The sequence below is a fragment of the Aspergillus caelatus genome (genome assembly GCF_009193585.1).
Source record: "Aspergillus caelatus strain CBS 763.97 unplaced genomic scaffold BDV27scaffold_16, whole genome shotgun sequence".
NCBI lineage: Eukaryota > Fungi > Ascomycota > Eurotiomycetes > Eurotiales > Aspergillaceae > Aspergillus > Aspergillus caelatus.
Window position 1 is genome coordinate 36,232 of NW_022475279.1, and position 17,327 is coordinate 53,558.

At 50.8% G+C, this 17,327-nt stretch overlaps 7 protein-coding genes across 7 annotated transcripts; 3 read left to right on the top strand and 4 right to left on the bottom strand.

Annotated features, from left to right (window-relative positions):
* Nucleotides 1-38: 38 nt before the first annotated feature.
* On the bottom strand, nt 39-7,948 carry BDV27DRAFT_153435 (uncharacterized protein; the record flags this gene model as incomplete). The annotated part of the gene is made up of 3 exons (XM_032071781.1): nt 39-458; nt 517-7,242; nt 7,301-7,948. The coding sequence occupies 3 exons, from the start codon at nt 7,946-7,948 to the stop codon at nt 39-41; spliced, it is 7,794 nt and encodes a 2,597-aa protein (XP_031932058.1).
* Nucleotides 7,949-8,663: 715 nt separating this feature from the next.
* On the bottom strand, nt 8,664-9,784 carry BDV27DRAFT_166576 (SDR family oxidoreductase; the record flags this gene model as incomplete). Its single annotated transcript, XM_032074226.1, has 2 exons — nt 9,243-9,784; nt 8,664-9,170 (listed from the first exon to the last, which is right to left on the bottom strand). The coding sequence occupies exons 1-2, from the start codon at nt 9,690-9,692 to the stop codon at nt 8,664-8,666; spliced, it is 957 nt and encodes a 318-aa protein (XP_031932059.1). The 5' UTR covers nt 9,693-9,784.
* A 186-nt stretch (nt 9,785-9,970) lies between these two features.
* BDV27DRAFT_141521 (uncharacterized protein) lies at nt 9,971-10,871 on the top strand (the record flags this gene model as incomplete). The annotated part of the gene is made up of 3 exons (XM_032069828.1): nt 9,971-10,001; nt 10,057-10,305; nt 10,357-10,871. 3 exons carry the CDS (start codon nt 9,971-9,973, stop codon nt 10,869-10,871), a joined length of 795 nt encoding a protein of 264 aa, XP_031932060.1.
* A 458-nt stretch (nt 10,872-11,329) lies between these two features.
* On the bottom strand, nt 11,330-12,442 carry BDV27DRAFT_141522 (isopenicillin N synthase family dioxygenase; the record flags this gene model as incomplete). Its single annotated transcript, XM_032069829.1, has 3 exons — nt 11,330-11,697; nt 11,766-12,063; nt 12,110-12,442. The coding sequence occupies 3 exons, from the start codon at nt 12,440-12,442 to the stop codon at nt 11,330-11,332; spliced, it is 999 nt and encodes a 332-aa protein (XP_031932061.1).
* Nucleotides 12,443-13,158: 716 nt separating this feature from the next.
* BDV27DRAFT_153439 (uncharacterized protein) lies at nt 13,159-13,488 on the top strand (the record flags this gene model as incomplete). The annotated part of the gene is made up of 1 exon (XM_032071782.1): nt 13,159-13,488. One exon carries the CDS (start codon nt 13,159-13,161, stop codon nt 13,486-13,488), a length of 330 nt encoding a protein of 109 aa, XP_031932062.1.
* Nucleotides 13,489-13,810: 322 nt separating this feature from the next.
* Nucleotides 13,811-15,112, bottom strand: BDV27DRAFT_166578 (major facilitator superfamily domain-containing protein; the record flags this gene model as incomplete). The annotated part of the gene is made up of 1 exon (XM_032074227.1): nt 13,811-15,112. The coding sequence occupies one exon, from the start codon at nt 15,110-15,112 to the stop codon at nt 13,811-13,813; it is 1,302 nt and encodes a 433-aa protein (XP_031932063.1).
* Nucleotides 15,113-15,981: 869 nt separating this feature from the next.
* BDV27DRAFT_141524 (serine hydrolase FSH) lies at nt 15,982-16,785 on the top strand (the record flags this gene model as incomplete). Its single annotated transcript, XM_032069830.1, has 1 exon — nt 15,982-16,785. The coding sequence occupies one exon, from the start codon at nt 15,982-15,984 to the stop codon at nt 16,783-16,785; it is 804 nt and encodes a 267-aa protein (XP_031932064.1).
* Between the last annotated feature and the right edge of the window lie 542 nt (nt 16,786-17,327).

The window sequence follows — 17,327 nt, forward strand, 5'->3', positions numbered from 1 at the left end:
TCCACTTGCAATCATAAATATACACATACAAAAATCAATTACACCAAAAACCCCGATTCTTTCCACGCCCGAATATACTTCATGACTAGCTCTCGGTCAATCGGACCCAAACTTCTCAACGTCGCCGAATGCTCCTTGCTATGTGTTGTATCGAGTATCATTCCACCACAGGACATGCGCAAAAAGTCCTCTTCGAAAAAGTCGACAAGCCGCACCGCGGGATTCTCCGATGCCGGAATGCTAGGAGGACAGTTGTGGACACGCTGGAGCCATTCATCATATGGAATGATGTTGGTTCGTGGAATATCCAGGGCGTCGGAAAGTATCGAGATCATCTCGGGCCAGGGCTGTCTTACGGGATTCTCAATGTGGTAGATTGGGTAGGCGGAATTGTTGTCTCCCAGAAGGAGATCACTGAGTGTGCCGGCTACATCGTTGACTGGGCACCATGATAAGACCTGTTGATTGTTGTCAGCGAAGTGGATTTGTTTAGGGTTAATGGAAGGAAAGACATACACCGTCGAGATCGGGAAGCACGTCAAGGGACTGCGACGACTTGATCAAGTGCACCAAGTGTTCCACCGGATTCCAGTACCCGTTTATCTTGGACCCGGAGATTTGGCCGACCCTTACAGACATGGTGCGGAAATGCTCCGGATTTTTATGCAATGTCTCATCCAGCATCTTTTCACAGATGAGTTTGGCATCTGCGTAACCCATCGGCAGGGCGGAGGCTACGTTGACCCGCTGCTCCGGGACCCGAGCCTTGTTGGTTAGAAAAGGATGACAGCCCACAACCGACACGGAGGAGACGAATTGGAACCCGATTTTTCGCATACCCGGTCGTCGGTGACAGGCTGCATCGCGACAGAGATCAATTAAATTGCGAAGGGCCTTGAATTGGGGCTCGAAGCCAGATGCTGGGCGGGTCATGCTCATGGCCCATGCGTTGTGGACGACGTCGGTAACACAATGGACTAATTGTTGATACTCGTTAAGAACAAGGCCGAGCATGGGTGCTGAGGAGTTTGTTTCGATTGCTTCAATCTTCGATACAAGGCTTTGATCGAGCTCTAGGCCTCTTGATTGCAGTGCCTCGAGCTGGCGAGCTGTCGCATCTGAGCCACTCACCCGGTTCAGACAGATGACTGTGCGTACGTCCGGTTGCGCAGCGAAGTGGGCAACCAGGTGGGATCCGAGGCTGCCGGTAGCGCCAGTCACCAACACACAACGAAAGGAATCATTACTTGCTTGGGAACTTGAGAGTGAGGTAGGAGCGGCAAAGTCGTGGGTGTGTTTCTGGACTAAAGAGTCCACTACCACTTGACGCGCAGCAAAGTCAGCTGTGGAGATCGAAGGAGCTGGGGAACACATAGATACCAAGTTTTGGCTTTCTGAAGACGCGAGTGCGATAATAATACGCTGGATAGAATTCTCGGGGAGCTGGCCATCGGACCAGTCGACATGGCCATATCCGTTGGCATGTAATGTCTGCTGCCAGAAGTCGGGTTGAGCGAGGGCATGGGTGCGACCGTCATTGAACAGCCACCAGCCTTCCACCAGTCCAAACACCGAGTCGACCCATGGCACGGCTTCCGTCATTTCCAACATGACGAGGAAGCCATCAGGCCGAAGGATTCTGTGGATGTTCTTGGTGGTCACCGCCAGACTGTGGGTTGCGTGTACACAGTTGGTCGCTAGCACCACGTGCTGGGTTTCCAGAAGCTTGGCGGGTGGTTCTTTTTCGATATCAATAACCTCGAAGCGCATCCAGGGGTAGTCCTTGAAACGCTTCCGGAGACCTGCCACCAGAGAAGGAGAGATGTCGGTAGCAGTATAGCGGACGGGGACGCCCGAGCTGGCGAGGAGCGGCAGTAAGGCTGCCGTGGTGCCTCCTGTCCCGGCGCCCATTTCCAAGATATTAATGGGCTCCTGTTGCTGTTGTGGAAGGTGGGCTAAGAAGCGCTGCCAGAAATGCTGGAGCTGACGGAGCCAGGCCACATTGATTGGGGACTTTCCATACATGCCGGCGGCAAGCTCCCGTCCTTCGGCGCTGCCAAAGAGCAGCTGAATAGCTTCCGTTTTGCCACTTAGACAGTCTGCTAGTCTTGATCCAGTCAAACTAGTAAGCTTGTGGTCGTAGGCATGCTCGGGATATTCGCGCAGGAGTTCCTCGAGCAGCTGCGAAGCGGATTTGGTTGGCAAAGGTACAGCTGTCCGAATCATTGTTGAGCCACTTAAGTCGACAAGACGAGCCTTCTCCAATAGACCAGTCAAAACAGCCATGACCTTTTCATGTTTAGGAAGATAGGGGATGTGCTTGATAGTCTGGCCCGCCTGCGCAGAACGAAGGGAGCTACCCAATTGGTCAAAGGCGTCAAGTGTGTGGGCCACGACCAGCTCAGTCAGCTTTGGCTGAACGTAGTTTGAGTACCCAGAGAGGTCGTTTTGCTCGATAAACCGATCCGTCAGAAGCTTGGTTGCAGTAAAAGCCTCGATAATGGATTCAGCAGGGAGTCGTTCAGTAGTTGGTGCACTCCCGATACTGGGACTTTTGACATCTTCAGCAGGCTCACTTGGCGGAGTTTGGATGCCGCTAGCTGCTGAGGCCTCGTCGAAGTCATCGCTCAGATCTCCATCTGTGGTAGAGGAGTCCGATGCACCCATGTTGGCCTGAATGCAGTTCACTAAGCTCCGGACATCGGTCATTTGCATGAGCTCCTCGAGTTCGAACTTGATGCTGAATGCTTTCTCTACCTCTCGGGCAACCTCCATGGCTAGCAGTGAGTCAATGCCTAACTCAACGAGATCTGAACCAGGTTGGATGTCTTCTGGTTCGAGACCAAGCAAGTTACAGAACAGCTCCCGGACACCGTTCAAAACATCACGTCCCGGGGCCTTCTTCCGCTTTGTCTGTTGCTTCTGAAGCGCGGGTGAGCTGGTAGAGGTCTTGGCCTTGGGTTTGCTTGCAGATGCTTTTGCAGCTGGGGCAGTGTTAGAGGCAATAGCGGGCAGTGCTGGAAGGGACTCTGGAGCTGCGGCTGCGGCTGCCGGCTGCTTTGTAGACTTTACGCCAGCGAAGCGGCCCAAGAGGCGAGACATGCCAGCGATAGACACCTCGACGAAGTGAAGACCAATGATAACCCATACCAACTTGCCGGTAGCAGAGTCAAAAGCGAACAGGTCACTCACATACTCCTTGGGAGAGGGGTGATTATGGATCGCGTGCACCTCCCATTGCTCTGGTCGCGAGTCCAGTGGAACGTTGGGGGAGCGGATCCACCTCTCGACACGATTGGATAGGTACATGTTGCTGTCGTCACATTCAGCCATACAGTTCAAAAAGATGCCAGCCACTTGACAGAAGTTGTCAGCGAGTCCCACGCTGAGGATAGTTTGTTCCACATCTTGCTTGACGATCCGTCCCGCCGACTCGTTACCACTAGCGGCGAGCTTTTGCAAGCCCTTGTAGCTATCATCATTGTACTGCACAACGGGTGCAAAAGCCCTGTAGATGTTACGACTGCCTTGGATCACCTGCTCGGCCTCTGGTCCGTCCAGCAGCGCAAGAGCACGTCGTCGATCTACCAGGCGTTCACACGTTGTAAAGATCTTGGAGGAATCATCGAGGGAGCGGAACAACAGCCGGCCTGAAACGTGCTGGGTCGCATTGCCTCCAGCGTTGTCTTTGTCTACGCTGGTGATGCGAAAGTCCCAGCTAGTTGATTCACTGTCGGTTCTGTTTGCATCAAGCCAAACAAGCTTGGACTCATCAAGGCACAATGGTGCATCATTCTCCATATTCTCAAGTTCGGGAATTGTGTCAGAGCCTTCCAAGAGACTTGCGAGTGCCTCTCTTGCCATAACGTGCTGGAACATGCTGGGGCAAATGGGTGCTGTTTGTGCGACGAGGTGAGCACCGACATACTTTTTGAACTCATCTGAGGTGGAATGAATATGGAAGCGGGCGTGAGTGTTGCCAGTATCCTGGAACCCCATGAACGTCCAAAGTCCCTTGGGTGACGCGGGTAAAGGAGCCACGGGGGCTGCCTCCTTGACCACTGGCTTCCGGCGCTCGAGCCAATGTCTCGATTTGGCAAATTGATACGGTGGCAGGAGGAGAACGCAGTTGTTCGACCTCTGTCCAACATGCTCCCAAAATGAGACATTCAGACCCTCTTTCCAGAGATTGACCGTAGCATCTGCCAGGTTCTGGACGGCTCCAGAGCTGGTGATATTGATTGATTGGAAGGCCTTACCACCTGATCCTGCCACCTTACTTGCCAGTGCTGTGACACCCGAGCCAGAGCCCGCTTCGAGCCAGATGCTAGATGGGTATTTCTCGGCCAACCGCTGCACTGCCTTATCGAAATAGACAGGGTCCCTCATGTGAGAGGCAAAGACATTGAAAGCGGGCGGACCACCGATCGCCTCCCGGGTGGCTCTTTCGTGGTGAATGGTTGGGCTACGGAAGATCAGGTCCTCCCCGAGTTTCTCAAGGTCGGGGACTAGAGGGTCCACGAGTGCGGAGTGGAAGGCGTGGGTGGTATCCAGCTGCTTCGATTTGATGGACGAGAAAGATGGATCGCTCGACAAAGTCTGCTTTATATCCACGATCACCTTTGATGTACCCGCTAGGGTAAATTGGCGGGGACCGTTAAAGCAAGCGATATTGGCGGGTGGCTCTGTCGTGTGCGCGGCGTTGGTCTGGCGTAGCAGCCTTTCAACGCTCTCCAACTCACCATCGACGGCCATCATTATGCCACGGTCAGGACCCCACTTCTCTTCAAGAAGACGAGCACGCCCAGCAATCATCCTTAACGTGTCCCTGACGGAGAGTGTTCCAGAGACGCACATAGCGGTGAGTTCCCCGAAGCTGTGGCCCACCAGCGCAGCGACCTGGACGCCGCTGTCAATCCAGCTCTTGGCACACGAGTACTGCAGAGCGAACTGCATGACCTGCAACTCGACAATGCTATGTCTGGGAGTTCGCTCAAAAATGGCTGGAATGATTCCATCAAGACCCAGGGACACACATGTCTCATGGCACTGGTCTAGGTGAGTGCGGAGCAATTTGAATTGGTCGTAAGCCTCACGGTCCAGGCCGACAAAGTTGGACCTCTGCCCTCCGAAGCACAAAATGACCGGACGAGATGATTGTTGTCGCTGGGTGGAGGTCAGCTCGCCCCGTCCATCTGCGAAGCTGGTGAGCTTCGCCTCGAGCTCGTTAACGGACGCGCAGCTAAAGATGAGTGATTGTCCGAGCGAGCGATTTGACTGATGCGCCAATTGGTAAGAGAGATTATCAATCGTAAAGCGGTTGTCCGTCGGCTTTCTCGATTGGAGCAGTCGAACCATCTTCGCGGTATACGATCGCAAGGACTGGTCGTCTATGCCAGAGAACCAGAATGGACGCCTGCCAGCAGCTGCATCGGCCACCCTAGGGGTTTCACCTTGAAGTTGCCCATGATCTGCCTGTGTGATGAGAAGCGACGCGTTTGAGCCAGAGGCACCGTAGTTGTTGAGGAGCGCTGCTCGGAAGTCTGTCGCCCACGGCCTCAGCCGAGTGGATATTTCGATATTATCCAACGGCGATGCGTTCAGTTTCGAGCTGATAGTACGGAAGCTTGATTGCGGAGGGATTGCGCCGTTTTGAATCATCAAAAGCACTTTGATCAAAGCAGCTACACCGGAGGCACACTCTAAATGACCGATGAGGCCTTTAACTGAGCCTAGGGAAAGAGGCTCCGCGCGACCCGGTCCGCCCAACACCCGGCGAACACTGTCGTACTCTGCGCGGTCACCGACCTGTGTACCAGTACCATGTGCCTCAACCACGGAGATTTGCTTTGGATCTAGTCTAGCCTTGCTTAGAACGCCGTTGAACACACTGGTGAGGGATTGAACACTTGGGGCGGTGATAGCCGAGCAGTTTGCGTTTTGGTTCACAGAGGATCCCCTGATAACCCCTAGAACCTGATCGCCATCTTCGATCGCGGCGGATAGTTTCTTCAAGAAGACAGCGCCAGCGCCTTCGCCTCTGCAGTAGCCATCCGCGGCCTCATCAAAGGGCTTACATTGTCCGGTAGGACTGAGAAAAGAGGCACCGTCAAGGTTCTGGTACCACTCTGGGCTTGTCATAACATTAACACCACCAGCAAGAGCAGCATTGCATTCACCGTTCAGAATAGCGTTACAGGCATGATGAACAGCCAAGGCAGAGGACGAGCAGGCTGTGTCGATGGTAACACCGGGACCACTCCAGCCAAAGAAGTGACTGATCTTTCCGGCAGCGAAAGACTTCAGGTTACCCGTCGCAGTATAAGCAGTGGGCGCATGACACGCAACATTGTTCTCGTAGTCAACCACTCCGATGCCCACGTAGCAACCGACGTGCTGATCAATCGCTGCTTTATTGAAATATCCAGATTGCTGCACAGCCTGGTAGGAGACCTGCAACATCATTCGGTGCTGGGGGTCGCTGGACACCATTTCTCGTGGACTCTTCTGGAAGAACTTGTGATCAAAGGTATCATGGTCACGGACGAAGTTACCAAACCACTTTCTCTTCTTATCGTTTTCGCGCCAGGCAGCGTAGTCGAAATTGATGCGGTCCGAAGGCACCTCAGTGCATTGTGACTTTGCCGAGCACATCGTGTCCCAGAACTCGTCGAGGTCACTTCCACCCGGGAAGTGGCAGGCCATGCCGACTACGGCAATGGCGTCATCCTCAATGGGTCCTAACAGAGCACCTAGCGCTGGGGGGAATTGGCCCGACTGAGGATCGAGATCGGCAGCATACGCTAGTTTTGGGCCGAGCTTGCGTAGAAACCACTGCGGCACGAAGCGCTGGCTCCCGAAGCAGATGGTAAGAGATGGCCGAGTAGCGGTCAACTCTTGCAGTACCGTGAAGAGTTTGTGCCAATCAGCCTTGTCGGTCAACATTGCCCGGGCGGCGGCATGGTTGAGTTTGTCCTCGGTTTGAAATTTGCCGCCATCCGCAGAACGCGTGCTGAAGGGGATTTGAGAAGTGTGGGGGAACTGGAAGGATGGGTCCGAGTCGAAGAGTTGCAAGAGGGAAGACGCCTGATCCTTGCGCTTGCCGCAATGGAATGGCCCACGCAAGGCAGTCTTCGTGAAGATGAAACCAGCACCTTTTAGTTTATCCAACAGTTCAGGTGCGTCGGTCTTGAGCACGGTGAGAGTGGCGAGGCGAGCCTCGGAAATGACGGACACATATGCCTAGTACAAGAGTATTAGTCTGGTTCCATCTGAGTCGAGCTTAGACAGGGTAAGATACCTCAGGGAAACCGTCTACAATGTTGTCCAATTTACTCTCCGCAGCCTGGGTTGTCCACCCAACAGCCAACGACTGCCATTTGTCTCCATCTTCACGATCTGAATCTCCTGCATCAACTAGCGCTCCGATAGCGGTAGCAATTCGAATAGCGGCTGCGCCATGTTTTTGTAGCTCTGCCAGAGTCGCAGAGCTAGCCACTGCAGCCGAGCTGATGAGTCCAGTGCAGAGACCTGCTGTCTCCGTGTCGAGTTTCAAAGCTCTTGGAAGGCTGTCGTTTAATGAGATCCCCGGGTTGAGCTGTGTTACGAGCTTCGTGTACTGTGCCAATTGCGTCGTCACAACCAACGGGGTAACGAGTATGTTGGGGAGCGGAAACAGATTTGAGGGCAGTATGCCTCGTCTGACCCATTCGTTAAGCAACTGCAGATACTTTTGACCCTGGAATGCCCCTAGCTCTGGGTGAGCATCTGAAATCTTTTGCCATTCTTGGGGTAGCTGTGTCAACGTTTCTATGCTCCACTGGAGCTCAGGTGTTTCGAGTAGAGTTGTCCGGAGTGACTGCAAGAATGTGTTGTCGAGGTTAGGGTCTTGAGGCCCAAAGACCAGAGTAAGGCTCTCCGATTTAGTGTTAGGGGATGGGTTGACCATGTTGAATGCTGGGTCAATGGGTGGTATGAAAGAGTTGAGATTTTGTGTCTGGATTCTGCTTGGAAGCCGGTAATCTGTGGGATCAATGGATGTAATTATACAAGTCGGATTTATAGCTGGGTTCATCCTAGAGAAGAGAGTATTAGGAATACGACTCCTGAAAACGATGATTGGATTGAATTCCCTATACTCCGGGTCTTTGCTGATGGCCTCGCCACGTGGGGATCGCGAATCCTGCAGCTCTGCTTTTCCACCCCGGAGAAAAGTACTTCTTAAAAAGATTGTCCGACAGGAGCTGACAGGATCAGCCTCTTTCTTGGCTTTCTCTGGTTTGCTTTCCTGCCCCGTTACTCTTTTTCCGTATTATTTTCAGGATGTCTGGCGTCGCCGTATCGGCTGTGCATGCACAGGATATTGTTTGTAAAGTCACTGGCGCAATTACCTTGAAGGACATTCTGCAGTTTAGCCATCATAGTAAGCCCCTTAGATAGGATACTGAAGATTGCGATCCTTTTGCAAAAAGTACTGTTATCATGAATAACTCCTATCTCCTTGTAATCCGGCTCGTGCTCTGCCTACGACACTTCGCTACATCGACGTAAAAAACACAGTAACTGTAGACTTCTGCATTCGGTCCCAAACAATTTAACCAAACTCAGCATACAAAGCAACTGCATTTATCTATAATTCCGTAACAAAAACCAAACAACCCAACTCACGGAAGTGCAATCCCATCCACCCACTGCACAACCGAAGTAGGCTCCCTGCCCAACAACCACCTCAAAACATTCGGACTCCCCTTCAACCCGCGCCGATTATAAAACAAAATCAAATGCTCAACCGCATCACGAACAAAATCACCCCGTAAATCACCCTCACTCGCCAGTCCGAGGCCCAGCTCCCCGTCTCCTTTCTCCTCCCCACCATACAAAGCCCTAATGAGCTTATTCACGCCAGTCTCAAAGGAAGGCGTCTTCAGCTGGATCTTCTTTCCAATGCGTCTCTCAATGATTTGAATAATCTCCGTCTCGGAGATGGGCATGGTCGAGCATAGAGGATACTCGGCGAGATAATGCTGTTCTCTCTCGTTCAATACCTTGGCTGATGCTTCGGCTAAATCGGCCAGGGCGATCACGCTGTTCGCATGCTCAGGTTTCCACCATTTCTCGAGAACGGGATTTTCCTGTGCTGCTAGTGCGGCGACGGGGTAGGCGTCTAGGAACTTTTTTGGGCTCGTCAGGATCCCCACCTTGTATATATATATATACTAGAACATAGATGAAGGCAAACTTACATTCGTGGGTTTAAGAATAGTCCAACAATCAAGCGGACTCAGAAACAGGCGTTCCTCAACATAGCTCTTCAAATCGTGTTGAAGGAGGTTCCGATGCTGGGTCCCAAGAACGCTCGAGAAAACGAAATGCTTAAACACATTTCCCTCACGTCGAGTCTCAGCAACAGCAGCATCGATCAGATTAAAGCCGATTTCTTTTTCATGAGAGTGCAGACTCGGCAGGACAGCGTTGATGGCTGTGGCGCCGTGGAGGAGCTTGCGGCAGTCGGATAGCGACTGGAGGTCTGCCGTTACGACATCGGCGTCTGGGTATTGGGCTTTGAGCTTTTGAGCCGAGGTTTGAGAGTGCGCGGCCAGACGAAGGTGGAATTTTCCCTTGTTGTAGAGCAGAGGGATGAGGCGGGAGCATTGTTTGCCACTTGGGCAGGTTATTACGAGGATTTCGCTCATCTTGGTGTTGGTAAGATGTAGTCAGACTATGGTTTAGGGCAAAGTTTGGGGATGTGAGATTTGGGAGGGAAATAGAATTACCCCAAGCCAAGGTATTATACATGTAAATGGCGTTGTTTACTGAAAAGGTTTCTCATCTCGTCGGAGTTTCTTTTTCATTAAGTACCTCCGGCCCCCAACTACGGTATTAAGTAACACATCTTTTCTCTTGGCCTTACTCGGGCTCGGTACTTAATATTATGTGGGCGTATGATCGAAAATAGCAAATCCCAGTCAAAATGCATTCTAGTAGGATTATTGTCATCACAGGTGAGGTCTACATGCACAGACATTCATGCGGTCCATAGAGCTAAGTGTACCATAGGCGCCAACACCGGCATCGGGCTGGAAACAGTCAAATCCCTATTGCGATCTAGTCAGAAATACCTCATCCTGCTGGGTGGTCGCAATCTTGAAAAAGCCCAACTGGCATGCCAAACCCTTAATTCGGGGACATCGGAAAGCTCTGTTGAGCCGTTCCAGGTGGACGTTGAAAGCGACCAATCGATTGGGGCAGCTTTTAAGCATATCTCGGCCAAGTACGATCGGATCGATTGTCTGATCAACAATGCCGGTCAGTGACCCTTCCTCTACCTAATGAAAGCCATCTAACTGGAAAACCCAGGTGCTTGTTTCGATGCTCACATCGCAGACGGCCGCATGACAGCCCGAGAGGCATGGAATAAAACATGGGATGTTAATGTGACTGGGGCACATATCATGACTACGGCCTTTCTTCCATTGTTGCTCAACTCCCAGGATCCTAGACTATTGTTTATCACGAGTGGGCTTTCCTCGTTGCAGGGTTCTTCAGATCCCAAGAACCCAAAGAACGTGTTCCCGCCGGCGGGACTTCCGAAACCACTCCCGTTCGTCGGGTATCGGTCCTCGAAGGTAGGGCTTAACATGATAATGGTGGAGTGGGCGAAGGCATTGAAGAATGACGGGGTGAAGGTCTGGTCTGTCGCTCCCGGTCTTTTGGCCACCGGTTTGGGTGGTGATACGGAGCTGTTGAAGAGGCTAGGGGCACAGGATCCCAGGATCGGAGGTGATACTATCCGACGGGTAGTTGAGGGAGAAAGAGACGGTGAGGCTGGTAATGTGGTGCGCGAATACTTAACTCCGATTCAACCATGGTAAAGAGGGGTGTTAATGGGAAGTGCCATGAGGTCTATAGCGTCGAGGACACAATTAGCCTTCTGAATCTAGGTTGATAATCTCATCGGAGCTAACTGGTCGCTGTGAGGGTAATATAGGTCATTCTAGTTCTTATCTGGAACGAATTCTTGATCTCATGCAGCAGGCTCAACTATCATATTCAAATCGATGACCAATACTAGAATAGCTCCGCATTCCCCAAGGTAGCGATTTCATTATCATCATAGGTTTATTCGACGTCGTAAATGTTCATTGAAAGCCAATTGCTAAGACTATGGAGATACAAGCTACATCCACCGAAAGCAAATCCCAAGAATAGTGCGTAGATTCAAAGATAGAGAATGAATCAAAACAGCAACTCAGCTACATAAATCATCACAAGGTGGAGACAGTTGACACCGCATGAGATACAAAAAACACCATGAAAAATCAATTCATATTCAAAGACCCAGCTTCCTACCAGCCTCACCCCCAATAGTCTCCATCAGGCGCTGCCGAATATGCTCACCAATCACCGTCTCAACTCCCGAACCATCCAAAGCCTGGCACTTAAGGTCGAGATTCCCATTCAAGAAGAACGGTGCGCTGTACCTTGGCCTGATGTTATGGTTGACAACGCGGTGACGCGCGCTACGGTAGTATCCGGCAGTCCATTTTTGCATCATATCACCCATGTTGATCACGTAGGAATGTTCCTTGACCGGAACAGGGACCCAAGTCTGCGTTGGCGGGTAGAAGACTTCCAGTCCCTCTGTGTCGTCCTCCTGGAGGAGGACGGAGACATTGCCGAAGTCGGTGTGATCGCCCACTGGAACCTTTGTCAGAGATGCAAACTTCAAGTAAAATCATAGAGTTTTAGGACATTTTGGGACATACCACCAAATTGGTTATCATGCTTCACCGGCTGGGGCGCATAATAAAGAAGACGCAGCGGAGCGGAAGGATTAACGGTTAGCTCATCAAAGACGTCGGGCGAGCAGCCCCAATGCTCTGGAAGCCCACGCGCAAGAACCTTAAGAATCACCTTGACCATTCCAAGCATCTTAGCGTGATACTTCATGACAGGAATACGGAAGTCTTCGTCCGCGAGAGCCTTTGGCCACTGGTTAGGGCCCGTATGGAATGTGCCAGCCTCAGGGGCATCCGCAGGTGTCTCACGGCCAATGATGAAACCCTTATACAATTAGCACTACTCGTCGAATATTCAGATAGCCACTCACTTCCTTTGTATCCGGTAAGAGACCCTCTTGGTGCACCTGTAGCGCAGGCGGCTCGTAGCCACGGAACGAACGACCCATCGCCTTTCCGATCCACGTCTCCATCTTCTCCTCCCTCGGCAGAGAGAAGTACAGTTTGGCACAGTTCAGGACCGTCTGGCGGTCTTCTTCGGGAATGCCATGGCCGACGAGGTAGAAGAAGCCAAAGGTGGTGCATGCATCGCGCATGGCGTCGACGACTTGCTCCTTAGCAGCTGGGGAGGCATTCTCATCGAGGAAGGGACTGATATCTACTGTTGGGATTTCAGTGGGAGGCGCCGCACTGTTGCTGCCCATTTTGCCTAAGTTGATATATGCGACACTGGTATAGGATGTAGAGATTCAAAATTTTTAAGTCGACAAGGAAACAGAGTCAATTGTACGCAAACAAGGAACGATGTCGGTTTCTACTACAGATCAACAGGACTGTTCAATCGACTTGTTGTTTCCCTAGTCGTATAGCTGCTGTCTAGACTTGTTCGTACTTTTGTTTGGTCAGCCTGGTCAGCTTCCTTTCAAGATACGCCGTCTTAGCTAACGATCCGTGGGGCTGATTCTAAAAGATTACTCCGGATGTCTTAGAGGCTAAAAAATTGGATGCTGAAGGAGTATCCTTAGTCTGAGCTTACCTTTTGCAGGACTATCTTAAGCATTATTCCCGTTCGATTCTTTACAAAAGTTAGTCCGACATTGCTATTGCCAAGAGAGTCAGCATATTCTAAAAGGTTACTCCGGGGCTGGAGAGGGTGAGAATGGATTGAAAATAGTAAATACTAACGCGAGGGCAGAAACAAAGCACAAAATAAAGAAAATGACATGGAATAAGGGAAAGAAAAGTAATTAAATTATGGGGTAACGAGATATAAGCCAAGATTTGTCAATTCAAATATAAAAATTGCAAAATCTGTGAGGGCACAGCAGAATACAACCTTACTCACAAAGCCAAATACTCTACTCCAAGTCCACTTTCTACACTTCCTTCTAAATCCAGAATCACTTAACTGTCCCTCAAAATGTCCGAAGTATACGACTGGCTCGTTCAAATCCCCGTGAGAGCGAACGATATGCAAGCGTGGACCAACGCCCGCGACGCGCATCTCTCGCACCTCAAACCATACGTCGCCGATGGAATTATTGTTTTCGCAGGTCCCACCCTGGCAGCACATCCCAGGGGACCAGAAGACAAACTGGAGGTCACAAGCAGTGTCATGATGTTTCGAGCGAGATCTGAGGAGGAGGTACGTGCGATCATCAGCAAAAATGCATTTGTCGAGGCGGGGGTTTGGGATATGAATCGTGCGGTGGTGGCGCCTTTTAAATGTGGTGTGAGGACGGGGCCTTGAAGATTTACTTGAGTTTTGAGGTGAACTTCTATTGTATTTCCAATTAGTGTAGAGCTGTGTGGAGTGCGTTATTGTAATGATTGTTACTTTTGTAGACAATCTTTTTGGCTATAATGATTGAATGGCAAATTCAAAAGTGGAGATTAGTTAAGCTTGCACTGAGGATATATTCTAATTAAAATACTAATAGAGAAAACAATCGTAAAACCACTTCCAGTCTCTGTCATCACTTAAAGTCCATTCTTTTAGTCATAAGTTCATATCATCCGGAAAGCAAGATACTCTCCCCCCCAACCATGCGGCTTCAGCGAAGGAAAGCCCCTTATGCCTTAATGGCAAGCTTAGGGCCGTACTTAGCCACACGGATCGCGGCGTATAACAGACCCGCGGCGCAAGTCGGTACACCACCAAACGTCCACAAGCTGTGCCAGTTAAGGGAGTCGCCACCGGTCTTAAGGATCGCGCCACTGCTGGGGCCGCTAATGAGCACACCCAGAGCGATAATGGCATAACCCATACCGACTCGGGTTCCCAGTCTCGATTTATCTTGGGTGAGCATGGCGAGGCACATAGGAGGCAAGCCAATGAGAGCACCACTCATGAAGCCGGAGAGCAGCGCCATGACGATAATCGCGCCTTTGGAATGCACAGCCATCATGACCAGCATCAACATACCCGAGATTAAGGAGGCCGGTACGAGAAGGTTGAAGGGACCCATCTTGTCCGCCATCTTGTTGGGGATCGTTCGGCCAAACACAGATGCAGCATTAAAGATGGTAACCAGATAGAAGGCGAGAGATTCGTCGGTGATGTGCTCCGCAGCGGAGTAGTAGGAAAGGTAGAACAAGATAACGAACAAACCCATATAGGCGATAAGAGAGGTGAGGATAAATGCCATGTAGCCGACGTCGGTGAATGCGGTCGGGTCCAAGATGGCGCGAACCTTGGGGGGCTTAACACGAAGCTTCATCACGGACAAAGGGATCAACAGGGTTCCTAGCGCGATGAAGCCAATGACGCGAACAGCCCAAGGGAAGCCGATCTCGTTGATCAGTCGATACAGAACGACGGGATAAATGACACCTCCAAGGGCGGAGCCCGAAGCAGCGACACCCATAGCCATGCCCATTTTGGTGCTGAAGTACTGAGGAATGATAGCGACACAAGGCACGAAGAGACAACCGGTGCCGATACCCACCACGAAGCCTTGGGCGAGCAGGACTTGCCAAAAGGTCTTGCAGAGACTGAGCATCATATGCCCAAAGACGACCATGAACCCACCAACAATAAGGAGAGTGCGGAGAAAGCCACGGTCATAAATCGGGCCAACAAAGAGTCCCACGAAGAGCAACATAAATGCTGCGATCGAGCCGACCCAAGAAATATCGGAAGAACTCGCGGTGAAGAGCTTCCCAGACTCATAGTAAGTCTGGTAGGCACCGAAGGTGTTGAGAATACCCCAGGTATTGAAATAGAGCATGAAACTGCCCAAGACATTCAGCCATGCCAGAGTACCTCCATTAGGCGGGGGCGATGGTCCACCGGCCGGTCTGGATGGTGGTTCTTGAGGCTGGGGAGCTTTAGTATCCATGCTCTTCTCGCTCCGTGTAGTAGTATCGCTCATGGCGGCGGTTTCGGGTCCAAGTGCCAGTATTTCCGTTTCGATTCTTTGGAGAATTGACTGAATTTGGGTTTATGTAAAGGAGTGACAGTAGTAACAATAATTATAATATTCCTGATGCAAGCTTCAGACTTATCCAAGCCTCCTATAAATCTCCTTTTGCCTTTATATACAACATTGTTAGTCGGGATTAGATTCGGGCACACTCGGGAAATTAACTCCATTTGTAAATCCTCGGAGATAGTTGGTCTTTCAGGCTTCGGAGGTTGTTGGTCATCCATGGATCTCATCCTTGTCATTTCCTTGTCATCTTCCTCTTAGGGCTTTCTTATGCGTGTGATGATCGCCAGCGTTGAAAAGAAACTCCGAACATCCAATCATCGTCCCCCATACGGCCTGTCCCGCCCCACTTGAGCCCGAAGCTCTTCGGCGTTGACTTGTTCGAGTTTTCATGTAGTGATCAAGGAAATTTTTAGAAAAATAGGGGGAATCACTTCAAAATCGGTTGGAAAATATTGGACGACTCCTGAAAGGCAGATGTGTAGTGACTTGTTTGCTGACAGGAAAGTTTGCCCAAGATGTATATCCATGTATACAGCGGCCTCATTTAACTTCAAGCCATCACAATCCTTCACGACTATCGATGTATACGAGACTTTTATATAAGAGTTTCAGCCCATGTAAAGAATGTCAATATCATAGATTTTATCTCATACACTACCGAGTCAGCAAATGTGTATGTATAATCCGTTAACCACCGAAACGCTCCAATAGAGTTAATCTGGCTACTATACCCTGGACACATCACATAGCTGCCCAACCGTTCTTTCGGACCAACAAATCCAGCACGTCTCGCAATTCCAGGTTAAAAAATGCTAGTGAATGCCAACGATTCAACGCTCCACCTACCGCGAATTCTCTGTCTACACGGCGGCGGCACCAACGCCCGCATCTTTCGTATGCAATGTCGAGTCCTTGAACGCATGCTCCGCCCACATTTCCGACTTGTATTCGCTGAAGCGCCCCTCTCAGCACGCCCAGGCCCCGACGTGACCTCCGTATACAAAGACTACGGACCATTCAAGGCATGGCTGCGCGTACGACCCGAAGACCCAGCCCAGGATGCACACGACATCGTGAGAAAAATCGAGGACTCGCTAGCCGCCGCACGACTCGCAGACGACTGCCGAGGCGCGACGGGAGACTGGGTCGGTCTACTTGGTTTCAGTCAGGGTGCACATCTAGCCGCCGGCATCCTTGCTACACAGCAGGAGCTGCGGCGACGGAGTGAAGATGACGAGGTGTGGCCAGCCTTCCGATTCGCAGTGCTGTTGGCGGGACGGGGACCGCTGAGATGGCTTCGTCCGGATCTCCCTCTTCCTCGGGGCTTTGTCGATGCTGCACAGTGTACAACTGGTGGTGAGCCGTTGGTTGCTGTGGACCTGTTGCAGGATAACCGTCTACAAACTCCGACTGTGCATGTTCATGGGTTGACGGACCCAGGATTGGAGTTACATCGCAGGCTTCTTTATCAATATTGTGATACTCGTATGGCGGCACTTGTTGAATGGGGTGGGAATCATCGCGTGCCGATTAAGATTCGAGATGCGGCTCCCGTAGTTGAGCAGATTTTATCCGTGGCTCAGCAGACGGGCGTCCTAGATGGAAGTTTGTAGGTTTACCGACTGTCTAGTAAAGCGGCATGCTATACGGAAGCATGGTGGGATATTGTACATATTTAGAGTAGAGACGTTCTATAAAGGGTCAGGTTGGATATTCTTTACGCTATACAGGTTCTATCTGAAGTCACACAGTACGTCTGTATTACTGAGCATGACGAGTTACTGGTTTGTAATGAGAACTTGATCGGGCCATGGTTTATCTCAAAGGAAGGGTAAATAATACGATAGAACCACACAAAGGAGGCTAAAGTTTGGACCCCACCGGACACTGGCTTCGGAATAACTTTATGGATCTAACTTGGAAGATGACAATAACAATAGAAGTGGGCCAAGACTATTCGGCTTATTCGACCATATGAACGTCCACAGGAAGGAAGAGTAGGGTCTAGAGAATGTTTTTCCGTAGCTACTTTAATGGCCCCGGAGAAACTAAAGAGGATATTGTGCACTATAGGCACCCGGGGCTGAATTGCCCTCTTTTGTAAAACTGTAAAGTGTAGCATGGTTGTCAGTCGGTCTAATATATTAATAAAAGT